Source organism: Aedes aegypti, chromosome 3 (assembly GCF_002204515.2).
Source record: "Aedes aegypti strain LVP_AGWG chromosome 3, AaegL5.0 Primary Assembly, whole genome shotgun sequence".
In the NCBI taxonomy this organism is placed as follows: Eukaryota; Metazoa; Arthropoda; class Insecta; order Diptera; family Culicidae; genus Aedes; species Aedes aegypti.
The window spans coordinates 298,682,895-298,709,230 of NC_035109.1; the positions used below are offsets into that span (position 1 = coordinate 298,682,895).

Here is a 26,336-nt window from a genome sequence, read left to right on the forward strand (position 1 = left end):
GTTAAAAAGGCTATCAGCGAGCTGAAGAACTGTAAGGCTGCTGGGAAGGACGAGATCCCGGTCGAGCTTCTCAAGCACGGAAGCGAGCAGCTTTACCAGTCGATCCACCGAGTACTTCTGAAGGTATGGGAGGACGAAGAATTGCCCACCGGCTGGTTGGATGGCCTCATCCGCCCTATCTACAAGAAAGGGCACAGACTGGAGTGTGCCAATTACAGAGGAATTACCTTGCTGAATTCGGCGTACAAAATTCTGTCGCGCATCCTGTTTAACAGACTGAGACCGCTCGAGGAGTCCTTCGTCGGCGAATACCAAGCTGGTTTTCGTGAGGGCCGTTCGACAACGGACCAGATGTTTAGCTTGCGAATGATCCTAGACAAATTCCGGGAGTATAACTTGCAGACTCACCATCTGTTTATTGATTTCAAGGCGGCGTACGACTCAGTGAAAAGAAATGAGCTTTGGCAGATAATGTCTGAAAATGGTTTTCCGGCGAAACTTATTAGGCTGATACGTGCTACGCTGGATGGTTCGAAATCAAGTGTTCGGATCGCAGACGAGGTGTCAACCTCGTTCGTGACGTTAGACGGATTGAAGCAGGGAGACGCACTTTCGAATTTACTCTTCAACATTGCACTTGAGGGTGCTATTAGGAGATCTGGCGTGCAAAGAAATGGCACTATTATCACAAGGTCGCACATGCTCCTTGGCTTTGCGGACGATATAGACCTGATTGGAATCGATCGCAGGTCAGTGGAAGAGGCCTTCGTGCCTCTGAAGAGGGAGACAGCGAAGATAGGCCTGACCATCAATTCTACCAAGACGAAGTACATGGTTGCAGGTAGAGATAGAGTCAGGCATGGTGGTGTAAGTGCTGAGGTAGTGTTTGATGGGGATATGTTTGAAGTTGTTGAAGAATTTGTTTACCTTGGAACACTTGTGACATGTGACAACGACGTTTCCCGTGAAGTGAAAAGACGTGTTGCGGCTGCGAATAGGGCCTTTTACGGACTACGTAACCAGCTTAGGTCCCGCAGCTTGCAAACCGAAACTAAATTCGCCCTGTATAAAACATTGATTCTTCCGGTGGCTCTCTACGGGCACGAAGCGTGGACGTTGAAAGAGTCAGACCGGAAAGCTCTCGGTGTTTTCGAGCGTAAAGTGCTGCGGACAATACTCGGTGGGAAACTCGAAAATGGTGTGTGGCGCAGACGCATGAATCACGAGTTGTATCAAGTGTACAAAGATGCGAATATTATCAATCGTGTAAAATACGGCAGACTTCAGTGGGCTGGTCACTTAGTGCGAATGTCGGAAGAAAGAATTGCGAAAATAATATTCAGCAGGGAACCAGGTAGAGGCCGGCGGCTTCGGGGAAGACCACGAATACGCTGGCTGTACGCAGTGGAAGAGGACCTGGCGACTCTAAACGTTCGGGGCAACTGGAGAAGTTTCGCCCAAGACCGACGAAGATGGAGCTCTACAATACGCCCGGCAATGGCGTGATGCTACGCTGTAGCCATCAAGGTATCAAGGTAGGTACAGGTGATTAAAATTTGAAAATCCTTAAGTGCGCAGAGTATGGTGCCTTCACGGTACGAAGGCGCATCATCAGCGGAAGTCGTGCCTACTATGGACTCCAGAAGAAACTACGGTCAAGAAAGATTCACCCCCGCACCAAATGCACGATGTACAAAACGCTCATAAGACCGGTAGTCCTCTATGGGCATGAGGCGTGGGCTATGCTCGAGGAGGACTTGCAAGCTCTTGGGGTTTTCGAACGCCGAGTGCTAAAGACGATTTTTGGCGGTGTGCAGGAGAACGGCGTGTGGCGGCGAAGGATGAACCACGAGCTCGCTCAACACTACGGCGAACCCAGTATCGTGAAGGTAGCTAAAGTTGCAAGGATACGCTGGGCAGGGCATGTTGCAAGAATGCCGGACAACAACCCTGTGAAGATGATGTTCGCTACTAATCCGGTCGGAACAAGAAGGCGTGGGGCGCAGCGAGCTAGGTGGATTGACCAGGTGCACTAGGACCTGGAGAGCTTGGGTCACAGTCGAGGATGGAGAGAAGCGGCCATGAACCGAGTGAATTGGCGAAATATTGTTGGCGAGGCTTTATCAAGATAATTAATGTAGTAAAGTAAGTAAGTCAATATAGAACTGTAGAAGTATCGCTTAGGAGTATCAAACGAGACTTGGATTAGAGATTCGGAAAGGCTGTCATCTTTTCTAATTCCAAACAATTCAAAATATAATTTACATTGTATTACCATTTTTATCGGACCAAGTTGCAACAGACAATTTGAAATGTTTTTGTTAAATATGGAAATTTTTGTTAGTTTGGTTCAGGAAAGTTAGTAACCACTTCGAATTTACCGTTCGCAGAGATGGATTCCAGTTGTCCGTGTCTCTTTTTCAGGAGGTAGACTGTTTTCACGATGATCGGTGATCGATCTTTTAGTCGAATGCCAAAGCTCATTTCAGCACACAATAGTGATAGTTTTTGAATATCAGCGGGGCCACGTCATCGGTAATGAAATTCCGGTCCGGTCGCTTCGATCCGTACGGATTAAGTTGAGGGGGTACAACAATTTGCAGGGGTCGTTTCGCTTCCTTCTGGAATCGTACCAAGTCCAGTGGGCAATCCAGGGCGGTGTAGGAAGTTACCACTATTGGGCAGTTCGCTTCGGAGCTTGCCTTGATGGTGTCCGGCCAGGTATCGAATCCGCCGATACCGGCCGTCGTGTGGACAACCGGGTTGAAGAAGCAGATGAGGTCCGGTTTGGAGTAGCTGCTGTCCCGGCAGTAGTCGTGGTAGTACCGTCGACACTGGAAGTCGAACTTGACTACGCGGCACTTCATGCGGCACATACGGCACATTCTAGATGTTTGCGGAGAAGGTAATAGAGGAGTTGATTAGGTTTGGTAGGGTTGAGAGGGGTGAAATCCAGCAATAGTGTTCTGTTCTGTGCCAAATTATTACGGTGATCATGTGAGTGTAAAGCAGGGATAAATACGTTGATTTATTTAAATAAACAATACAATTTTAGGTATTCTTATTACAGAGAGGATGTTTCGGGACCAGCTCAGACACCACTGGCATCTATTTCACCATGAAGTAGAAATAGTTTTTGAAGATCATCGGTTCGATTTCTTGAGAGATGAAGTTCCGATCTGGTCGTTGGGAGGCAAACGGGTTGTGCGTTGGTTCCTGGATTACTTCCAGCGGACGCTTGGCTTCTTTCTGCAATCGTGCCAGATCCAGTGGGCTCTCGTACTCGGTGTAGGCCGTAACCAGAATCGGACAGTGGGCATCCGTGGCCGCTATGATGGTTTTGGGCCACGTGTCCAGCGATCCAAATCCGGTTGATCGATGCAGGCCCGGGTTGAAGAAACAGATTAGATTGGGCTGCGAGTAGCACTGGTCCTGGCGGTAGTCGTGGTAGAATCGACGACACTGGAAGTCGAACTTGACTACCCGACATCTGAGTCGACACGAGCGACACATTCTGGAACATGGTAAAACAACCGATTAGACGAAGACTCGATCCATAATCTACAATGCGGTACTTCAAGGGTAGGGATAATTACCTGAGCGACGTACACAGGACTTCCTCGACTGACTGAGAATTTTACCTGTGTTTCAATCACGTTGCACCTGATCTGTATTGTTCAGAAATTCTAGAAATATTCAACAGGAGGCTTGATTTGTTATCGAAAGATTTTGATTAGGCCTAATTGCTGATTATTGATTGTGCTTTGAAAAACCACTTCAGTGTGTGTATTTATTTGTCACTCGTTTCGGTAATTTGATGTCCAATCCACATTTCTGACAGTACAGTTCTTGGTATAATGCTGCTGACTGGAGGTACCGAAAAGGAAGCTTGGAAACTATCGCACAACTTTGGTTAGCCAAGAATTACAGGAAAGTAATGGCTGTAAATGGAAATGGGGTATGAAAGTCATGCCGTAGAGGTTTACATTGATTTATTTGAATAGGAAACAACGATAATAAGGTAATAAAGCAACATTACTGTAAAAAGACGTACACTGACATAAATGTAGAAAATAACCAAGCAAGAAGAATAGTGAAACAGTATTTGCTGGTGAATAATTTTGTATCAATGAAAAATATGGGTGTAATTTTTTGCGGTAAACTCGAATATATTTTTGATTACTGGTGTGTTTATGGAAGAAGAAGAAAAAGAAACGCAAACAAATGTTGATGGATATTCCATTTATAATGTGTTGGTATGAATAAGTATTTGAGGATAAGATTGTATCAAACGATACATTTTGATATACTGGGATTTAGACCCCAAGTTTTACCTAAAGTTCGCTGACATTGGTCAAAAGTCTTGCAAGCTTTTTTTTCTCTGTTTTTAATTTTGCAATTTATTTTTTTTCCTTTTTTTAAGGAAGACGTAGAGTCATTCTAGATTCTAGACTCCACGTCTTTCTTAAAAAAAGGAAAAAAAGAAGAAATTGCAAAATTAAGGTGAATGCATCTCGACATGATTTCTGATACGCTCCAAAAGCTTCTAGCCTTTTACGAAATTGTAAAAAATGTTATACGCAACTAGTTGCAGAACTCGATTTTTACGGCACTCGTCGTAAATATCCAACACGGCAAGCCTCGTTGAATAAATGTGCGACTTGATCCTCCAAAGAACTATTCGCGGTACTAAAGAAATTCGAAACTTTTCACTGTTTCCAGTCAACGAATTCGCGGTATCTAATCAAATCAATCAGCAGAATTTTTGGTAAGATTTTCAACGTATGTTTGTAGTATTTTGGCAAAGATTAGGGATATTCGACAACGTTTTCAGAGAGTTTCTTGTGAATTTTTTTTAACGATGCGAGCGACGCGCAACACGATCGATCATGACAACATCACCCGCCCCGCTGGAGTAAGCAACAATGTCAAAAAATCAAACACTACTCCCAAGATGGTCGTTATATCTCGATACATGAACTTATCAACGGTCTTCTTGTATTGTCGAATTTCTTTTTCTTTTCTGCTATAAATGCGGGTCGTGTTTACATAAAACGACATCCGATGAAGGAATGTTCACTGGATGAACATGGAGTGGATAAATATGTAGCGAAATCGTTAATTTTCTATAAACATGGTCCGCAGTAAAGGTTTTCTTCCCGCTGGAAGTTGCAGCGTGACGTCATCGTAGATTAGTTCATTTGACAAAAACGCGTTATGGGTCGAAATAACGAATATTTCAACTACTCAGAAAATTCATATCAGACTCGCACAACACGGTGACCGAAATCGCTTAATTGACAAGATTGACAATTCCTCGCATAAAACGCTATTCTGAGTTCATCGGTGCATTTCGTTTCGTTTCGTATACGTAAGGAGAGAACCCACGGTACCGGAATAGTATTTCATAGCCTATTTAATGCATTTGCAACATTTACAAGAACAATTTGAGTTTTACTTAGTTTGCAAGATGTCCATCAAAAACCTCTTTAATATAAGATCAAAAATAATTCGTTTTACTATGTTGTTCTGAATGTTCATTCCTCTTATTTTTATTACATCTTTGATACCATGATCGACGAAATATGAAATAATGATTGTATTCGATCATGTTTGCGTGATCTATGCTATTTTGCCATATTCAAATATTAATCTCCATAAGAGCTTTCTTTTCTTCTAATACTGCCATTAAATCTTGCGACTTTGTCCGGTACTGGTAAGTCCAATAATCCGTAGCATCTGTTCAATCTGCTATATTATCATAAGTCAACTCGTATACGATACAGATTAATTCTCAACAAAATCTTTACACTCGCATCGTGGTGTATCATTTTTTATCATACAAAATTTGCAGATATATGGCTCGATATAGTTCGATATAGTAAAGGTTGCTGATTATCCTATCCCTACCTCCTCGCGGTACTGGCCGGGGTACGAGTAACCTTAGGGAAGATCGGGTAACTTTGGTCGTATGCTGACAGGGAAGGGGGGGTTTGCTTTTGCTTCTGCAAACCTTGAGCGTCTGTACTCCATGTTAGGAGCGGCTCACAACAGCGTCTGTTCCCCATGTCAGGGGCGGCAGATCATCGTCCGAGTACCAGAGAAGGACTCTAAGCTAAACTGTGCACTATGGTCCTCCGAACATTTAGGAGGAATGGTCCTCCGGAAATCTAGGTCTTTGGTATCAGGCCCTGCAAGCCAGCCGTAGAAAAATCAAGCAACGAATAATCAATGAGAGAATACGAACCGGGACAATCGTCGAAGACCACAGTGACGTAAAGGGACTAGCGATTGGAAGCTCGGTACGTGGAACTGTAAATCTCTCAACTTCATCGGGAGCACACGCATACTCGCCGACGTGCTGAAGGACCGCGGATTCGGCATCGTAGCGTTGCAGGAAGTGTGTTGGAAGGGATCAATGGTGCGAACGTTTAGAGCTAACCATACCATCTACCAGAGCTGCGGCAATACACATGAGCTGGAAACAGCTTTTATAGTGATGGGTGATATGCAGAGGCGCGTGATCGGGTGGTGGCCGATCAATGAGAGAATGTGCAAGTTGAGGATCAAAGGCCGGTTCTTCAACTTCAGCATAATAAACGTGCACAGCCCTCACTCCGGAAGCACTGATGATGATAAAGACGCTTTTTACGCGCAGCTCGAACGCGAGTACGACAGCTGCTCAAGCCACGACGTCAAAATCATCATAGGAGATCTAAACGCTCAGGTTGGCCAGGAGGAGGAATTCAGACCGACGATTGGAAAGTTCAGCGCCCACCGGCTGACGAACGAAAACGGCCTACGACTAATTGATTTAGCCGCCTCCAAGAATATGGCCATTCGTAGCATCTACTTCCAGCACAGCCTTCCATACCGATACACCTGGAGATCACCACAGCAGACAGAATTGCAAATCGGCCTCGTTCTGATTGATGGTCGGCACTTCTCCGACATTATCGACGTCAGGACCTATCGTGGCGCTAACATCGGCTCTGACCACTATCTGGTGATGGTCAAACTGCGCCCAAAACGCCCCGTTGTTAACAACGTACGGTACCGACGGCCGCCCCGGTATGACCTAGAGTGGCTCAAGCAACCGGATGTCGTAGCGGCATACACGCTGCACCGCGCTGCATTACCGGAAGAGGGTGAGCTGGACGAAGCCCCTCTTGTGGACTGCTGGAGAACAGTAAAAGCAGCCATCAACGATGCAGCTGAGAGCAACGTCGGGTACGTGGGACGGAGTCGACGGAACGATTGGTTCGACGAGTACGACGAGGTTTTGGAGGAGAAGAATGCAGCGCGGGCGGTCATGCTGCAGCAAGGGACCCGGCATAACGTGGAACGCTATAAACGGAAACGGCAACAGCAGACCCGCCTTTTTCGTTAGAAAAAACGCCGCCTGGAGGAGACGGAGTGCGAGGAAATGGAACAGCTGTACCGGTCTCAAGAAACGCGTAAGTTCTATCAGAAGCTCAACGCATCCCGCAACGGTTTCGTGCCGCGAGCCGAGATGTGCAGGGATAAGGATGGGAGCATTTTGACGGACGAGCGTGAGGTGATCGAAAGGTGGAAGCAGCACTTCGACAAGCACCTGAATGGCGCTGAGAGCACAGGTAATGAAGGACGGGACAACGGAGGAAATGCCTTCGTCAGTACTGCAGAAGATGAAAACCAACCAGCCCCCACTTTGAGAGAGGTTAAGAATGCCATTCAACAGATCAAGAACAATAAAGCTGCTGGTAAGGATGGTATCGAAGCCGAACTCATAAAGATGGGTCCGGAGAGGCTGGCCATTTGTCTGCACCGACTGATAGGCACAATCTGGGAAACAGAACAGCTACCGGAGGAGTGAAAGGAAGGGGTAATATGCCCCATCTACAAGAAAGGCGACAAGTTAGATTGTGAGAACTTTCGAGCGATCACCATTCTAAATGCGGCCTACAAAGTATTATCCCAGATCATCTTCCGTCGTCTGTCACCTGTAGTAAACGAGTTCATGGGAAGTTATCAAGCCGGCTTCGTTGACGGCCGATCGACAACGGACCAGATCTTTACTGTACGGCAAATCCTCCAAAAATGTCGTGAATACCAGGTCCCAACGCATCACCTTTTCAACGATTCCAAGGCGGCATACGACAGTATCGACCGCGTAGAGCTATGGAAAATCATGGGCGAGAACAGCTTTCCCGGGAAGCTCACGAGACTGATAAGGGCGACGATGGAAGGTGTGCAAAATTGTGTGAAGGTTTCAGGCGAACACTCCAGTTCGTTTGGATCCCACCGGGGACTACGACAAGGTGATGGACTTTCGTGCCTGTTGTTCAATATTGCGCTAGAAGGTGTCATGCGGAGAGCCGGGCTTAACAGCCGGGGTACGATTTTTACGAGATCCAGTCAATTTGTTTGCTTCGCGGATGATATGGACATCGTCGGCCGAACATTTGAAAAGGTGGCAGACCTGTACACCCGCCTGAAACGTGAGGCAGCGAAAGTTGGACTGGTGGTGAATGCGGCCAAGACAAAGTACATGCTAGCTGGTGGGGCCGAGCGCGACAGGGCTTGCCTAGGTAGCAGTGTTACGGTAGACGGGGATACTTTCGAGGTGGTCGACGAGTTCGTCTACCTTGGATCCTTGCTGACGGCTGACAATAACGTTAGCCGTGAAATACGGAGGCGCATCATCAGTGGAAGTCGGGCCTACTATGGCCTCCAGAAGAAGCTGCGGTCAAATAAGATTCACGCCCGCACCAAATGTACCATGTAAACGCTCATAAGGCCGGTAGTCCTCTACGGGACGATGCTCGAGGAGGACCTGCAAGCACTTGGAGTCTTCGAACGTCGGGTGCTTAGGACGATCTTCGGCGGTGTGCAGGAGAACGGTGTGTTACAAGAAGGCGTGGAGCGCAGCGAGCTAGGTGGGCGGATCAAGTGCGTATCGATTTGGCGAGCGTGGGGCAGAACCGAGGATGGAGAGATGCGGTCACGAACCGAGTATTGTGGCGTGAAATTGTTGATTCAGTGTTATCTGTGTAGATGTTAACTAAATAAATGAATGATCGGAGCGTAGCTTTTGTGACAAATTGGCATTGGAGCGGAGATTTGGACCTTTCAAAGTGGTGAGTTTTTCTTAAGCTGTTCTTGATTAACGATCATTTCGTAAGCATTTATTTCATATAATGATAAAACTCATGTTATATAATTTTTTTTTGTGAAAAATTAGATTTACATGGAAGATTATAGTTCAAGGAATATGTTGAGTACATTGAAGGTAACTCTTGTTCCGTAGATAAATTTTAACAAGGACGATAAGTTAGTGCTGCCGAAAATACCCTTAGGGTGCCGAAGACATCGGGGGAGGGACGATTCGCATAAAGACGTTTCGCATAATGACATTTCGCATAGTTTTATGGGTGGACGTTTCGCATAATGGACGTTTGGCATAAAGAGAATTATATGCCTTCTTTAAAATGCTACCTGTTCTTATATGTAACAGCTTTATGCGAAACATCCATTATGCCAAACGTCCGTATGCGAAACGTCCTTATGCGAAATGGGTCACCGCCGAAGACATCATTTACCAAATGTATCGCTTCCACTTTTGTTAATATACATTTATAAGGTTTAATCACCGGATGACTTTGTTATTATGAAAATTTATTGGCCTTTTTCGGTGAATACAATACCTATACTCAGAGTGAAAGGGAGTAACGAAAGTAATGAAATGACAAGATGGATAGAATCGCAAGCGAGCGACGAGAGAAATGAATAGAAGTTGAAAATTTTTTTAACAGAGGGCCATATGTGTGAACAACACAATCAAAACGACAAATCGTTGCCTAACGTCCTGGTCTCGAACGGCTAGATGTTGTAGTGTTGGTCACTACTAACACTAGACAGGCAAAAATTTGTCGCCTGGACCTGTTAACCATATTGTTCGGCGATCGTTGGCATATTTTCGGAGATTGATACGAAATTGACGTTACTTATTGGATTTTTTCGCGTCTAATATCGCATACCCCTAATTTGCCCAAGTGATCATTCAAACTGAATTTAGATTTAGTTAACAGGTCGAGGCGACAAATTTTTGCCTGTCTAGTGTTAGTAGTGACCAACAATACAACATCTAGCGTTTCGAGACCAGGACGTTAGGCAACGATTTGTCGTTTCGATTGCGTTGTTCACACATATGGCCCTCTGTTAAAACAAATTTTCAACTTCTATTCATTTCTCTCGTCGCTCGCTTGCGATTCTATCCATCTTGTCATTTCATTACTTTCGTTACACCCTTTCACTCTTAGAATAGGTATTGTATTCACCGAAAAAAGCCAATAAATTTTCATAATAATTTTTATAATATAAGGCGTTTTGATGACATCCCAGTCAACCTGTCAGTGATTTTCGATAGCGATCGATATCGATTCGTTTTGAATCGTTAGCGATCGTCTTCGTTGGACAAAGATCTACAAAGAATTATGAAGACTGGTGGTTGGGATCTTATACAAATTGTACTACGCAAAAGGTGATTTCATTATACGTACACTCAGAAACAAGGGTAGCCACAGAATTACTAAATTTTAGTAAATAATGACTATTTTCTATCTGCCTCTCTTTCATTCTGTAGGGAATTTTATTCCTGTTTGTTCGCATCGCTAAGTTTCAACCCAGTCGAAATGACAGTTAGTGTACATATACACAGCAGAATGAAAGAGAAGCATATAGAAAATAGTCATTAATGCATAAACTTTATTAATTCTGTGACTATTTTTATTTCTGAGTGTACATTCTGGTTGTCTGGGTAGGCACGTATCAGTGAGACGTCGTACATAGGACTTATCCTCAGTAGCGTAAACAGGAATAATTTGTTGTACAAATGTGTTCTTGCTTGTACTTTTGTTCTGCTAACAAACCGTCAGGCTGCTGAAGCACGATTCACTGATTCTAGGTTTTTATTTTCTAAGACCCCATTAAATTTGTTTGCCGATTTCTCGGCTGTACAAATCTATTAAAATAAGCTGAGATTCGATATTCCAAATTCAATTTGCAATTGCATTTGATTCTTTCGGTGGAGCCTTTGGAACATTTTTGTGCCAAATATAGGATGATGAAAAAAAAAATCAAGTTTATCCGATATTGGGGTAGATCTGAATGTGTTTGCCAATTTATGATAGTAGGAAATGTACCCACTTGTGTAGAGAGTGGTGTGTGTGTTTGTGATTGCTGGATTTCTTTCTAGGATAAGCTAGGTACAGTGATCCGAACAGAACTAGGGAACGTTAATGAAGGTATAGAACCTGCATGAAAACCCGCTACTCACCGGATGCGGCTGATGATGTCAATCGGTAGATTCTCGACGTTGAGTTCCGGTCCGACGAAAACGAGGCGCAGTTCGGTGATCTCCGGCACAATGTGAAGGAAGAAGGCTTCCCACTTGTCCAAGGTGTCACCTTCAAATTGCAACTCCGCACCGACCAGATGGATGGTGAAGGTTTCCGACGGTCGTAGACCAGCCTGCATGTAACCGTGTAAGGCCGTCAGCGGTGCGGTGGCGATCTGTGTCAACGTAGCGTAGGCACATTCGTCCCGTAATGCTGCAGGGCAGACAATACATTCCGTAAGTTATGGAGATAGAATTACGAACCCTTGGTCTTACCACTTGAATTTTTGTACAGAAACTTGATGACTTCGTCGATGTTCGGTGGTAGTTGGAACGACTTACCAACGATGCGAACCGGAAGCACCGGTTCAATGCGGCCGAGAATCTTTTGGCGAAGGATGAGTTTCTGGAAGAGGAAGAATGCCTTGCACCACTGATCGTGCGACGGCAGCAGATGATCAGGATGTGCTTCGCAATAGGACACCTGACGGCAGTCCTTGCACTCCGTCAGCAGATCTTGTCTCCATTCGCGGCAGCTTGGTGAACAGCATGTCCGTGGAAATAGGAGAACTTCACGTTCGAACGCTTGCAGTGGACGTTTCAGCATCTGCTCCGATTGATTCAAGGTGTACACTCGAAGATTACGGTATTCCTCGTCCGTCAGTTTGTGCGCCATGTTGTAGATGTGTCCACCTGTTAAAGCAAAACTCGTCTTATGTACACAAAGGTTGATTGATCTACCAATTACCTCTTCGCTTAGCGATTTCCATGATGACACTACATAAATCCTTATGCCCTGCGGCATCGGATCGTCGATGTTCTTCATTACAGTAGGAAACCATTCGACAGCTCTCGCATTGAACAAGGTTCCTTAGAGGACTCTTACAAACCTGCAAAAAAAAAAAAAAAATACGAGTTTGATCTGGGCCCAGAACTCCTTTATATCGATTGTAGTTCACCTGACAGTTGGTGGCTAGGAAGACCGGACGAGGCGTAAACTTGTACTCAATGGATTCTTCCTCTTCGTCAAAATCTTCCTCGAGTTCGTCTTCTTCGGTTGTTTCGGTACCGGCCGGAAGGGTCTTTGGCATCAGTTTGGCAGCGGCAGCGGTCGCATTCAAAGCTGCCAGCTGTTTTTCGACATTGAATTTAACGTTTACCTCCTGCAAGGTAGGCATCAATGCACGGATAGCATCTTTGGTTAGAAGGGATGATGCAGGGGATGAAGCTGAAGAAGTTGATGGTAATGGCTGCGCTTGGGCTGCTCCATTAGAAGAACCAGAACCAACGGCAGAGTTGCCGTTTTGGTGTGCACTTTGCAGTATTGATAGAATACGTTCCAGATTGGCTTTCGATTTTGGCTTCTTGGGTTTTGGTTCTTGCGATTTCGAGCTGGTAGCATCAACGGATGGAGGATTCTTAGTGGTGTCTGCTGTATCGCTAGATGGTGGTGTTGATGAAGTGGAAGGGATAGGATTATCAGTGGGATTGGTAGGGGATTTCTTTTTCTTGGGATGGGACATAAGGATATCGGCGAGGGTGGATATAATTTCCATATTTTTCTTAAATGCTTCCGATCTACTTAGCTCCGTGGCTGGGGACCTGGAATCAGACTGAATTGATGTCACGTTTACATTCGGTATCGGTTCGTTTGTTACCGTCGAAGCCTTCGATCCAGCGGCCGCAGGTTGCTTGATTGGAGTCTTCATCTTAGCGGCGCTCTTGTTGTGGACATCTGGTTTAGGGGGGACTTCAGGTTTCTTGGGTGCGGTCTTCGGTGCCTTAGTGTTGCTGGCGGCAGGTTTCTTCACAGCTGAACCATTCAACTCCTCCGTCAGCCGGGCGGCTGCTTCCTGAGTTGGTTCTGGGGTGGTGGGAGAGGCAGGGATGGCAGGTGTAGCAGGACTTACAGGGGCTGGCACAGGACTTGGAGCGGTAGGGGTTGAACTTGGTACCTGTGGTGGCGTCGCTATCTCCGTTGGAGTCGTTGGCGGAGTTACTGGCTTCGTGGATGACGGCTTGTCCTGCTCCACCGATGGAGATTTCTTTTTCAGGAATTCAGGTTTTGGAGGGAGTTCAGGTTTCTTTGTAGGTTTTGGAGTTGTGGGAGGAGTACTTGGTTTTGGGGACGCTCGGGACGGAACTGTCTTTGGAGGGGAAGGGGCCTTCTTGGTGGGAGTGGAAGCTTTGGGAAGTGTCTTTTCGGGAGTCTGTTGTTTGACGGGAGCTGTCGATGCTGGCTGAGGTTTTGATTTGGCGGACGTTCCATTTGTTTTAGGCGGCGAGGAACTCTTTTTCTGGTCTGTGGAGACCGGTTTGGCTGGAGCAGTCTTTTCAGGAGTGGAGGATTTCTTTTCGTCAGGCTTAACCGCAGCAACCGGACAGGCTGCTGCTACAGCGGTGACGGTGGCAGTCTCTAGCGATTTTGCTACGATCTGCTCGGGTTTAGCAGATGAGACAAAATCGCTGCTTTCTACGTTTTTTGGACCGGTTGTCTTGTCGTCTTCCGAAACGCTACTCTTTGGAGTTCGCTTGTTTTTCTTGTTGTTAGATTTTTGGTTTTGATTGTTACTCTTGGTTTCCGCTGGCTTCTTTTCATTTTGCTTGTTGTCCTGTTTCTTAGCGTCAGCAGCGGCAGCCTTTTCTGTAGCAGCCTTATCAGCAGCAACCTTTTCGGTGGCGGCCTTTTCAGCAGCAGCCTTCTCAATTGCAGACTTCTCGGCAGCAGCCTTCTCAGCAGCGGCCTTTTCAGCGATAGCTTTGTCAGCGACGGCCTTCTCAGCAGCAGCCTTTTCAGCGGCGGCCTTTTCAGCGGCGGCCTTTTCAGCAGCGGCCTTTTCAGCAGCAGCCTTTTCGGCGGAAGCTTTCTCAGCAGCAGCCTTTTCAGCGGCAGCCTTCTCAGCAGCAGCTTTCTCAGCAGTGGCCTTTTCAGCAGCAGCCTTTTCAGCAGCAGCCTTCTCAGCAGCGGCCTTCTCAGCAGCGGCTTTCTCAGCAGCAGCCTTCTTCTCAGCAGCAGCCTTCTCAGCAGCGGCTTTTTCAGCAGCCGCTTTCTCAGCGGCAGCTTTCTCAGCAGCAGCCTTCTTGTCAGCAGCAGCCTTTTCAGCAGCTGCCTTCTCAGCGGCAGCCTTCTCAGCGGCTGCCTTCTCAGCGGCAGCCTTCTCAGCGGCAGCCTTTTCAGCAGCAGCCTTCTCAGCAGCAGCCTTCTTTTCAGCAGCAGCCTTCTTTTCAGCAGCAGCCTTTTCGGCAGCTGCTTTCTCAGCGGCAGCCTTCTCTGCAGCAGCCTTCTTCTCAGCAGCTGCCTTTTCAGCTGCAGCTTTCTCAGCAGCAGCCTTCTTCTCAGCTGCAGCTTTCTCCTCTGCAGCCTTCTTCTCAGCGGCCGCCTTTTTCTCAGCAGCTGCTTTCTCTTCGGCTGCCTTCTTCTCAGCAGCTGCCTTCTCCGCAGCAGCCTTTTCAGCAGCAGCCTTCTCAGCAGCGGCCTTCTCAGCAGCGGCTTTCTCAGCAGCAGCCTTCTCAGCAGCGGCTTTCTCAGCAGCCGCTTTCTCAGCGGCAGCTTTCTCAGCAGCAGCCTTTTCAGCAGCTGCCTTCTCAGCAGCTGCCTTCTCCGCAGCTGCCTTTTCAGCAGCAGCCTTCTCAGTAGCAGCCTTCTTCTCAGCTGCAGCCTTCTCCTCTGTGGCCTTCTTTTCTGCAGCAGCCTTCACTTCGGCTGCCTTTTTCTCAGCAGCTGCCTTATCAGTGGCAGCTTTCTCGGCAGCCTTTTTCTCAGCGGCAGCCTTCTCAGTCGCAGCCTTTTCAGCGGCGGCTTTTTCTGCTGCAGCCTTCTTTTCAACAGCTGCCTTATCAGCGGCAGCTTTGTCAGCTGCCTTTTTCTCAGCAGCTGCCTTATCAGCAGCAGCCTTTTCAGCGGTGGCCTTCTTCACATCTTCCTCATTTTTAGCTGATTTTTTCTGCTTTTCAGAGTCTTTACGTGTGCGTTGTTGCTGCGCAGCGGGCTCCGTTTTAGTTTGTTGTAATTCGTTCATTTTCTGCTCGACGGCTGCAACACGCACCTGTTGTTCCAGCAGCTTTGCTGCTTCTGCAACTTTGCGATCCTTTTCTTCTAGCAGTCGTTTCGCTTCTTGCTCTTTCTGTACTTTTTCATCCTGCAATTTCTGCAGCTCTTGCTGCTTCTTAACCTTCTCTTCCACGAGCTTCCGGGCTTCATTCTTTATTCTGTCTCTTTCTTCAGTCGCTTTCTTCACTTCGGCTTGGGCTAGCTTTTGCGAGTCGGAATCCTTCCTGTTTCGGGTTTGCTTGTTCTTATTTTGCTGCTTCGGGGAATCCGGTTTCAGGCTATCGATTTTCTTTTGTTCCTCTTGAGTTTGTTGTTGCACTTGCTGGAGCACCTTTTCGGCAATTTCGATTTTCTTCTGTAGAACTTCAACATTGTTGTTAGCTTTTGGGGCATCTCCGGCAATGGCACCTTCAACGGCGGCAATCTGTGCGGTGGCAGACGATTCGGCCAAGGCCAAGGCTCGCAGACGTTTCGCACGCTTCTTTTTGTGCTCCTTCTTGGGTTTTTGTTCTGCAGGGGGTACCTCGCCTTCAGCACCTTCGACGACGGGCTTCTTCTTGCGGTGTCTACGATGGCGCCTCTTCCTCTGGATTCCAGTGCCTTCAGCCTCACTGGCAGTTCCTTCCGCAGCGGTAGTAGTTTCTCCGGCGGTTCCGTTCTGTTGAGTTGCTGCAGGAGCCTTCACTGGCTGAACTTCTTTGGTTGGGACATCTTTAGGCTTGGGTTCCTCCTTAGGTTTGATCGGGGCTTGTTTCTGCTTCTGTTTAGGAGAGGCTGGCTTCTTATCTGCTTCGGTTTGCTTTTTAGCTTCCTTCGCTGGAGCAGGAGCAGGTGTCTTAGGAGTTTCGACTGGTTTGTCTGCAACTTTTGTAAGATCTTCTTCTTCGGGCTTTGCTACAGATTCAACGGTTGGGGACTGAACTGTTGGCGTTGCTTCAGTTGCGGTTTCCGCTTTCACAGGACCACTTTTAGCCTTCCCTTTCTTGGCCATCACTTATGAATTTTATTGGATGCTGTACGGAGGAAGAAACATTTAGCAATGAGTGTTCATCATTGAGAGGATACAGCTAAGATAAATTTCAAATAAGAAACGTAGTGGCATCTGGTTTTCTCTTGTTCGGGAACTGTGCGAATACACCCATATGGTCGTTGTAAACAAGTTATAAATAAAATAAAAGCAAAAAATGTTTTACTCTGAATGCCATAACTGCGAACAAGAATGATTGAAATTGTCGAATGGTTGTGCGTCACAACGATATTATTACGCAACGTTCAGTTTATCTTTGTCGATTTTTTAATGTGTCTAGGGTGTGTCGATTCTTTAAAATAACACGCTCAAAAAGCGTTCTGGAAAACGTGAACTGTCAAAAATACACCATGAACTACCATCATTGGTCACAGATACATGATCTAGACACCGTGAACTTTTTTGCTTGTTGACGAGTTCACGTCTGCTGTTCACGGATACGAGAACGGATTTTTTTCTGTGAAATCGCTCTGAAAGATTACTCTTAAAACTAATTTTTGAACAGTGGTTTCGTTTCAAATATGGCAAATAGTTCAGCATATTCGTCATTCAAGTTTAAAAGACATTCTCGTCACAAAACGCACTGCCTCATTTTTATCAACGTTGATTCATTTTGAAAATCACCCCGCTTTGCTCGCTGCCACACAAGCCAAACATACGGTGATGAAATATTTTTGGCAGACGCAAAAATATCGCTTTTCTCTTGAAAACAAAATCCCGACTGCCGTCTAGCTCGAGCGTGACATATTTCGGATTTAGAATTTTCTACTACTGATATACTGAGTGCACGAGGTGAAAATGAACAAGAAGATGCACATTGGTTTATTGATTTTATTTTGGATGGGCTAATGGATATTTTGACCCACCAGCTTGTTTTGTCACTTGTTTTCGTCACATGAAAATCAGAAGAGAGTTACGACCATATTCATTATTTTTATTTTAACATTTTTCCAGGTGGCGATATATAATAATGAAGGCGGTGTGCCAAAATATTTTATCATCTATATCATGATACTAGTTGATAATGTCAGTGTAACATTTCAAATTTTGATGTGAATCATGCTTTTTTTTCAAAACAGTTGCGTAATGAGAAAGCGTTACGTAAAGAGTCATTACAGCACTGGTTTCAGTTGCGTAATGATAATTCCCGCACTGTATACTTCAGTGCAGGAAAGTTGGCCGTTTCATGACAGATAGGCGTGATGGAAAACAGCCTATTACGATGATAAATTGCAAAAAAAAAAAAATTAACAGAAAACCTTGCGATGCAACCGTTTTGTCGTTCAGACATTGCATATGTGAAACACGATCTGCCTTCGACCATTAAGATGGTCGATCGACAATCGACATCTATTTGATGATTTCCGCCCAGACAGTCAAGATGGTCAAGATCTGAGACGAGACTCGCGAAGACGGTCTTCTTTTTCTGTGATTGCTGAGTTTTTTCTTATTCCACTTTGTGTTTATACCAATTATGCGCAAGCCGTTCAAATCCTCACATGAACCTCTCAGCAAAAAAAGATTGAGTTTGCATCACATCGAATCATAAATAGCCGTTTGAGTAAAATTTCATGCCAGCAAACGTAGCAGACATTAAAAATAATTAATCTTCTGCTTAGATTTATCAGCAACTTTGGAAAAAAAAACTGCTCCGCTGACTGAGATTTTCAATAACAATAACAATTTTAACTTTTCATTTTTTCAGCCATAAAAACGGTGGGCTGCATTTGACGTTTCGTGAGAGGGCTGGGAAACTGGGCTGCATATGACGTTGATATTTTTCCTCTTCGCCAGTCTCTCTCAGGTCAAGATCATCGCTTCCGCCTACCTCTTCTTTCAGCATCTCCACATCTCAGACGTACTCTTGAATTCAGTCCAAGGGCACATACTGGACACGGTTTTCAGATTTTTCCTGGTGCCATATTACAAGGGTAGTATAATTTTAGCTTTGATAATTTCATATAGAAATATTAGCGTTCTGAATGCACATATCGATGTTTTTCACACAATCAACGTTGGAATTCCGAACAGTTCGTTTTGAAAATATTTATTTTTCTAAGACAGTTTAGCGTCATCTCCGTCGTTGTCATCGTCCCGCTAGAAAGGTAAACGATTGTGGTAAATGCGAACCAAGAGAGATTTTTTTCGGCTAACGCATATTATAAATAGATTTGTTTTCTGTGTTGGCGCGAGGGCAATGCCTCTATCGGAACGGAACGTCCGAAACAGATCCATGCGTCCCACGGAAGATGTTACAATAGGGCGATTCAAATTTTAAAAATGTTTGAAAATCCAATCTCCCATATGCTCTGTACCATCTTAACCATAAAAATAGTATTCTGTGAAATTTTCAGCTTTTTAGGTGGTGATTTAAAGGTAGCCCAAGGACAATGTAGGTTTATATGGAAATTGCTATGGAGAAATTTTGAGAAATGTTCCAAACACGCTAGTACTGTAATGTGAGTACAAACTTATTATCCCATAGTAAAAACTCATTCTCATTTTAAATTTTGAACCACCCTAATGCTACATGAGAAGACCGAAAGCAGCTGATGCGAGGATTCGATCAGAACAACGACGTCAAATATGGCGCGTCTCCATCGCACGAGCGGTTTTTTTCTTGGTTTGGTTGGTCAGACGTACAAAATTCTTGAACTTCACCGCGAAATGTACACACACAGGGAGGTAACTCATCATACACACCCACCCCTGCATGGGTACACTTCCACTTGTGTGCTTCTGTTCCGTCACTTGAGATGACCGATCGGGGAGAGGTCGCCGATTTTGCAAACTTTTTAACGTTTACGACTGGTTCATTGTGTCACCATGTGTTTGGGTAACAAATGAGAAACACTTTCGGTACAAGGGACGACTTCCATGGTCAATGCTTTCGGTTTGATATTCGCGAAAATATTTGAATTTATTCCTATTTTCGGCTGTTGTGACGCTCATGCTGTTGTGTTCCGAGCAATCAGGTAATGGGTGTTATTTGGTCATTTACAATCTGTATTCTGCACTGATAAATTTATTATTCAAAGTGCGCATCGTACCTTCGTAATGTTCTCTCTGCTCTTGGAAGTTGTTTAAACTACCTAAAGCAATAAAATAGTGCTTCTCAGTGCTACAAAAACAATACTTTTTAGTAGGAGAACATGGTCCAATTCGGACCTAGTAACAGTTTTTTGGCCATATCTTTTCAGCATTATGTACGGCATGAAAAGTTTTATGTTTTCTCGGAAGCCTGATTTAGATTTTGATTTTTTAACTGAACAATTGAATCAAATGATTGATGCAATGTTCAGAACCGCTACAATGGCTGAAGCGGTCCATTTTTTTTGTAAAATTTACCCATTAATCTTTAAATTTCTAACAGTTAATAACATACATATAGCTGTTATTACTGAAACCTGGATCCAAACACAAAAGAGATCCAAACTTTTTTGTTTATCGTAATGATCGACTTGATGGGGCATGTGGGGGAGTTGCAATCATCATTCATAGGAGTATAAAACACCAACTGTTTTCGTCATTTAAAACAAAGTTTTTGAAACTTTGGGTGCTTCTGTTGAAACACAGTTTCGTAAATAAACTTCCATACCTGCCTATTTGCCATTTCAATTCACTGGGCTGCGAATTAATTTACTTCAAAATGAAATTGGCTCGCAACAAGTCATTTTTTTTGTCTTTGATGACTTTAATGCCAAACATCGCTCATGGAAAAGCAATTAGCATTTCTTGGCAAACAAAACTTGATATTGACAATGTTCTCAAAACTCGAAAACTAATTCCATTGTTGAAGCAAGGGGCATATTTGGGCAATATTGCAATCCCAAAACGTGAAGTAAAATTCGAACCCGTGTTTATAGACGATGATCTTAAACTCTTGATCCGTCTTAAAAACGTGAAGAGAAGGCTATTTCAACGCATTCGCGATCCTGCTATGAAAATTATGTGGCATTATCAGCAAAAAAATCGGTTTATCAATTAGGAAACAAAAATTTGAAAATAAAGTTTCTCAATTGAACCCTGACTCTAAGCCTTCTTGGAAATTATTTAAAATTTTGAAAAATACCTCAGAAGCCAATTCCGGTCTTAAAAAAAGAGAAAACAAATTATTACTAACTAATTACGAAAAAGCCCCTGGCGATGATGGAATTATTTAAATCCTCATCAGGAAACTTCTAGTGAGTAGCTTGCTTTCATCTATCAGTAAACTTTTGGAAAAGGTCATTTTGAACAGAATGATGGTCCACATCAACGAACATTAATTTTTTGCCAATGAATAGTTCGGATTCCGACATGGAAATTCGACCACTCACCGACTTTTACGTGTAACAAATTTGATTTGTTCCAACATATCTGAAGGCTATTCTACTGTTCCAGATGTAGAAAAAGCATTCAACAGCGTAAGGCTTGATTGTAAAATTTAAAAACTTTGATTTTACAACATACATTGATAGAATAATTCTAAGTTATCTGTCAAATCGTACACTTCAGGTCAATTATCAGAACTCCAGGTCTGAAAGATTTCCTGTAAGAGCTGGTGTTCCTCAAGGCAGTATATTGGGTCCAATATTGTATAATATTTTCCAAAACTCAACTTCTAATATTCCAACTTAAACCAAAAGCTCTTTGTTTGAAACCTTCAAGTAGACATGTTGTCATGATGAGAGGAATTCCAATGAATTAACATAAACTCACCTAGAAAAAAAATGTAAACTGCTTCGGCAAATGAAATGTATGTAATATGTTGTTAACAGAATGTTAATAAAAGCTTTATTTAGCTTTATCTAATTAGAGTGATAGTATTTCCTTACAAAGAAAACCTAGATATAAGAAATGAATGTAATGTTTGAAATGATACTATAAAAATATTAGCTGAACAAATGTTGTTTTTCTATACAAAATGCTCTTGTTTGGGGGATTTGTATCTCAGCTTCTAGTAATCCGAATGGGCTGAAATTTAAATGACGAAATACAAATAACTTGGCGTTTCGTCTGTAGTGAATTAACTTTTCAGTCGTCGCGCGGTTTGCCACCGTCAGAACCACCGCGTTGCTGTTGTGAACGAAAAGCGAGGTTTTTCAGCAGTGTTGTACAAAATAAGCGCGACGACTAACACTTCAACTTGACAGATAACTTACATTCCAAGCTTTTTTCGAAGAGTTGCAGAGGTTTAGTCAAAGACAAAAGTAACTCATCAAGAGATTTTGTATTTAATTTCAAAAATGATAAGTTGTATGTGGTTGGCGTGTTCTGAAAAATGGCGTAACTTCTGAAAGCAAACAACTTCGCCAAACAAACCAACCAGTCACAACTTATTGTTTTTTTTATTTAAATTACAAAATCTCTTGGTTAGTTGCATATGTCTTTGAACAATTTTCTAAACCTCTTTAGAACATCAGGTAATCTGTAGTTCGTCATCCAAATTTCCGCCAATTCGGACTTGCAGAAGCTGAGATACATATCCCCGAACTTGGGCATTTTGTATGGAAAAACAGCATTTGGTTACTTATTTTTGTCACTAACTGTACATACATTTGTAATTTTCCAAGTTTCTCGGAGCTCAAAATATTAGAAACACACATTAATGGTGGTAAGCTCCATCGAAGTTACGACGCCAATCGCGTATTATCCTCGATTTTACTATAGTATTTGAGGATTTGTGGAAGGATATCGATGGAATAGTAGGTTTGACGAGAAGTGTCAGACGGTTCTGAACAAGAAGGATGCATCGCGGGCGATGATAATGTAGCAAGATACTCGCCAAAATGTGAAATGGTATGAACAAAACTTCCCATATTCAAATAGTCAACGTAAACGTAAGCGCCAATATGACCAATATATGAAAAATGCATTTTTTCCATTGCTATGCATTCTTCACCTAATAATACACTGGTTGGAGGCATGCAAACAGCGCTATCTGTTCTGAAATATTTGAACTATAAGAGGGAAATGGATTGTCATGAGTACATACACGAACCTATCCGAAGAAACACCCGGTTTGCAAAATGTTTATTCGGATAGTTTAGCATATGAACCAGGTTGCTATGACAGTGACGTGGTGTTTAAGTCAATTCATCCATATAATCGTTTATAAAACTCACTGATTGGACGGATAAAACGACGTAACCTTTTGCAGATGAAAACGGACTTATCCTCGGTCTTCTTTTACTGTCGACTTTCTTTTTCTGATAATAAATCTTCAAGCTGTTTAGTAGAATACCTGGATGCCATTTTATGTAAACACGGCTCGCATGTAGAGCGGAAAAGAAAAAGAAAGTAGATGAAAAAACCGAATTTAGTACTATACCATTTAATTCCACTAGAGTTTGTATCCTTTGACAGATACGCGTATTTCGACCTCAACTGTAAGGCCGTCTTCTGTGTCGTCTACTAAGTGGTATAGTACTCAATTCGGTTTTTTCATCTACTTTCTTTTTCTTTTCCGCTCTAAATGCGAGCCGTGTTTACATAAAATGGCATCCAGACCAACATCCAATGAACCAGTGCACGAGTTCACCCGTTGAGCGGTGCCGTGTTATTTACGTAACCATGGCAACAAGTGAATTTGGCACCGCTCAAAAGTCAGATTAATGAACTCGTGCATGGATCAATGCACGAGTTCACTATTTGACGTTTGAGCGGTGCCGTGTTATTAATGTGACCATGGCAACTAGTGAATATGGCACCGCTCAAACGTCAAATTAGCGAACTCGTGCAAAGGTCCATTGGCCTATGCACGGGTTCACTAATCTGACGTTCGAGTGGTGCCGTGTTATTTAAGTGACCATGGAAACGAGTGAATTCGGCACCGCTCAAACGTCAAAATAGTGAACTCGTGCATCGGTTCATTGGTCCATGAATGAATGTTTACCGGATGAACATTGAGTGGATGAATGCGTAGGAACATCGTTCAGTTTTTGTAAACACGGCCCGCAGTAAAGGTTTTCTTCTCGCTGGAAGTTGCAGCGTGACGTCATCGTAAATTAGTTCACAGTAAGCAATTAATCAAAAAGTCTCTCCCAGTCAACTTTTGAATTTCAATCTTTAGCAAATGCACATTCTTGAATCTATCAACAATTTCGGTCAAATAATAATCGAAATTGTTGAAGGATTCAAGAATGCAGCGGGAAACACAAATATAGTGCTGGTGGTTACGACGACCATGTAAACATGGACAGAGAAACGAGGCCTGTTCCGAGATAAAAAGCGCCTCCTGAAAGAGATGCACTGTGAAGCAGGCTTGGGAACTGTGACCACTATTTACCACAGTTCATCGATTCTGCCAGTCAACCAAAACACAAAGCAGCAGCAGCATCAATACCATCATGCGTTGCGCTGCCAACGGTTCACACACTGCTTGAATGTTTTTGTCTCTCCACTATGATCGTTTTCGGGCAGCCATCTCGAAGTGAATGATTGGAAAAAATGTTAAATAATTCAATTGCTAATATTTCGCTTGTGTTTTCAACTAATTGAAATTTATTAGCGCTAATAGCAAGAGCACAATCAACCGTTGCGATACATTTAAACAAGTTCAATTTCATGCTGCCTTTATCGAGCAAAAATGCAAAACCCCGAAAACCGGAGTCATTTTGCATTTGGGTTTGAAAAAACGTTGGAAAGAAGAAGATTACAGTTTTGAAGAGCCGTGACATTTTTTTGTTTTGAACGGTCATGGTTTGCTTTGGATTTTAATGGTCGTGTAGAAAAATGTGAATGTCGAGCTGGTAAATGTTTGCTACAGTACATGTCCCATTAGACTGGCTCTTACACAAAAAAGTTGTAAAATTCAACGGGGCACCCCCTAGATATGTACCTTAGGGTAAGAAAAAGGCTCTCTCAATATTTCAACTCATTTGGTTGCTCCCCCAGCTGGCGCATTCAATTCAAAGTTTGTATGGAATATTCGTCTCAAATATATTGGAAATTGAACCTATGTCACTATTTCGTCTCGTACACTAGTTAATCGCGTTCAATTGATCCCAGAATGACAAATTCACTAGTTGATACGCTAATGAACATAGTTGCCGAAGGTTGTATCTGGATTTAAGCTCATTTTCATTAAACTTTCAGTTGTTGAAAATTAGGCTTAGATCAGCACTCCCGTACAATCACACATGTGCATGCACCTTGTGCCGCAGCTCGCCCAGCGTCATAGGTGGCTATGATGCGTTTAGTGGCTACCACCCAGCTAAGTTGAAGGAATACTAAGCAATATTGCAAATCTACTTCAGATAGTTAAAACACCAACTTTATCAATTTTAATCATCATACAACCTTCTACAATATTGTTTGCTATAGTATCAAGTAGTGTTTTTGACATTCTGGGTTCGATTGAACGCGATCAACAATTTTCCTGACTCAAACAGGAGATGATGTGCTGTTTCCTATATGTTGGAGCTGAAAATCCCATATTAACTTCAATTCAATTGCGCCAGCTCATGGAACGACCAAATGAGCTGAAACTTTCAGGAAGTCTTCCTCTTACCCTAAAGAATAATCCTGGCGGGTGCCCCGTGGAATTATACAACTTTATTTTTCTCCCATACTAAGGTGGGCCAGTCTAATGTCCCATCCCTGCTGTGAAGTGATGGAGCAGCTGTATAGTTCTCAAGAAACGCGTAAGTTCTACAAGAAACTCAATGCATCCCGCAAAGGCTTTGTATCGCAAGCCGAAATTGGCCAAAATAAAGATGAAAGTACCTTGACGGTTGAACGTAAGGTGATCGAAAGGTGGAAGCAGCACTACGATGAACATTTCAATGGCGCAGATGCCAGGATCTGGGATACAAAACAGCTTCCGGAGGAGTGGAAGGAGGGAGTAATAGGTTCAATATAAGAAAAGGGTGTCAAATACGGATGTGCGATCTATCGAGTTATCAATAAGTGCTTTCCCAGATCATCTTCCGACGTCTATTGCCGCTATTTAGCAGATTTGTTGGAAGTTATCAATCCGGTTTAGTGGACAAGCGATTGACAACAGACAAAATCTTTCCAAATGATCCTCCGACGCCTAGCGATTATCAAGTTCCTATCAATCGATTGCAAAACTGCTTATGATACTATCGAGCGCTAAGAGCTATGGAAAATTATGGACGAGAACGGTTTTACCGGGAAACTGACTGGTCTGATTAAGGCAACGATGGTTGTGTGAAGGTATCAGGTGCGTTATCAGACTTGTTTGCAAAGGACTTCGACAAGGCGATGGTTTTTTTTCTTGCCTCTTATGCAACATTGCGCTGAAAATTGTTATGAAAAGGGCCATCTTTAATATGCGGAAACGATATTCAATAAATATAGTCAGTTCATCTGGTTCGCTGATAGCAGGAGGAATGGTTCGGATCAGGATCGATTGTGTGTTATCAACATGTTAAATTAAGTTGCTTGTTTCGATTTGTAGCATATTTTTGTGGAAGACGGTTTATAAATAACGACCAACAAATGTGACAAGAAGGCAATTTTTGAAGTTTACTTACTATAACATTATGCATGATGTTTATGCGCAGAAAATTTCAACTGAAAATTGCATTGATAAATTTCCAATATTGAGGAAGAATCCAGTACTGAGGGAAAATCATGCTAGAAATTGAAAAGGGCGTAACTCAAAATTTCGAGTCAAACTAAAACTGCATTAGTGGAGGTATCTTTTAAGACTGGTCCTTTAAATGGCGTGATCATCAAATTCTTATGAGGTCCTTCGTTATAGGTTCAGATGCATCACTATAGGTGCAAACAGAAGTAATCAAATTAGGCAAAATTACTTTTTTAAAGGTTTAGAATCAAATTCAATGAATGGAATTGAATTTGAATTGGAAATTATCACATACAGTCAGGTCTCCTATTAGACACTTTAATTTCTAATCAGATTTGAATGA

At 43.4% G+C, this 26,336-nt stretch overlaps 2 protein-coding genes across 2 annotated transcripts; both read right to left on the reverse strand.

Annotated features, from left to right (window-relative positions):
* Nucleotides 1-2,476: 2,476 nt before the first annotated feature.
* LOC110679587 lies at nucleotides 2,477-14,134 on the reverse strand. The gene is made up of 6 exons (XM_021854740.1): nucleotides 13,333-14,134; nucleotides 12,337-12,540; nucleotides 12,126-12,267; nucleotides 11,654-12,070; nucleotides 11,318-11,591; nucleotides 2,477-3,514 (listed from the first exon to the last, which is right to left on the reverse strand). The coding sequence occupies exons 2-6, from the start codon at nucleotides 12,466-12,468 to the stop codon at nucleotides 3,109-3,111; spliced, it is 1,371 nt and encodes a 456-aa protein (XP_021710432.1). The 5' UTR covers nucleotides 12,469-12,540; nucleotides 13,333-14,134; the 3' UTR covers nucleotides 2,477-3,108.
* Nucleotides 14,135-15,337: 1,203 nt separating this feature from the next.
* LOC110678176 (caldesmon-like) lies at nucleotides 15,338-16,419 on the reverse strand. Its single transcript, XM_021850800.1, has 2 exons — nucleotides 15,420-16,419; nucleotides 15,338-15,354 (listed from the first exon to the last, which is right to left on the reverse strand). Exons 1-2 carry the CDS (start codon nucleotides 16,417-16,419, stop codon nucleotides 15,338-15,340), a joined length of 1,017 nt encoding a protein of 338 aa, XP_021706492.1.
* Between the last annotated feature and the right edge of the window lie 9,917 nt (nucleotides 16,420-26,336).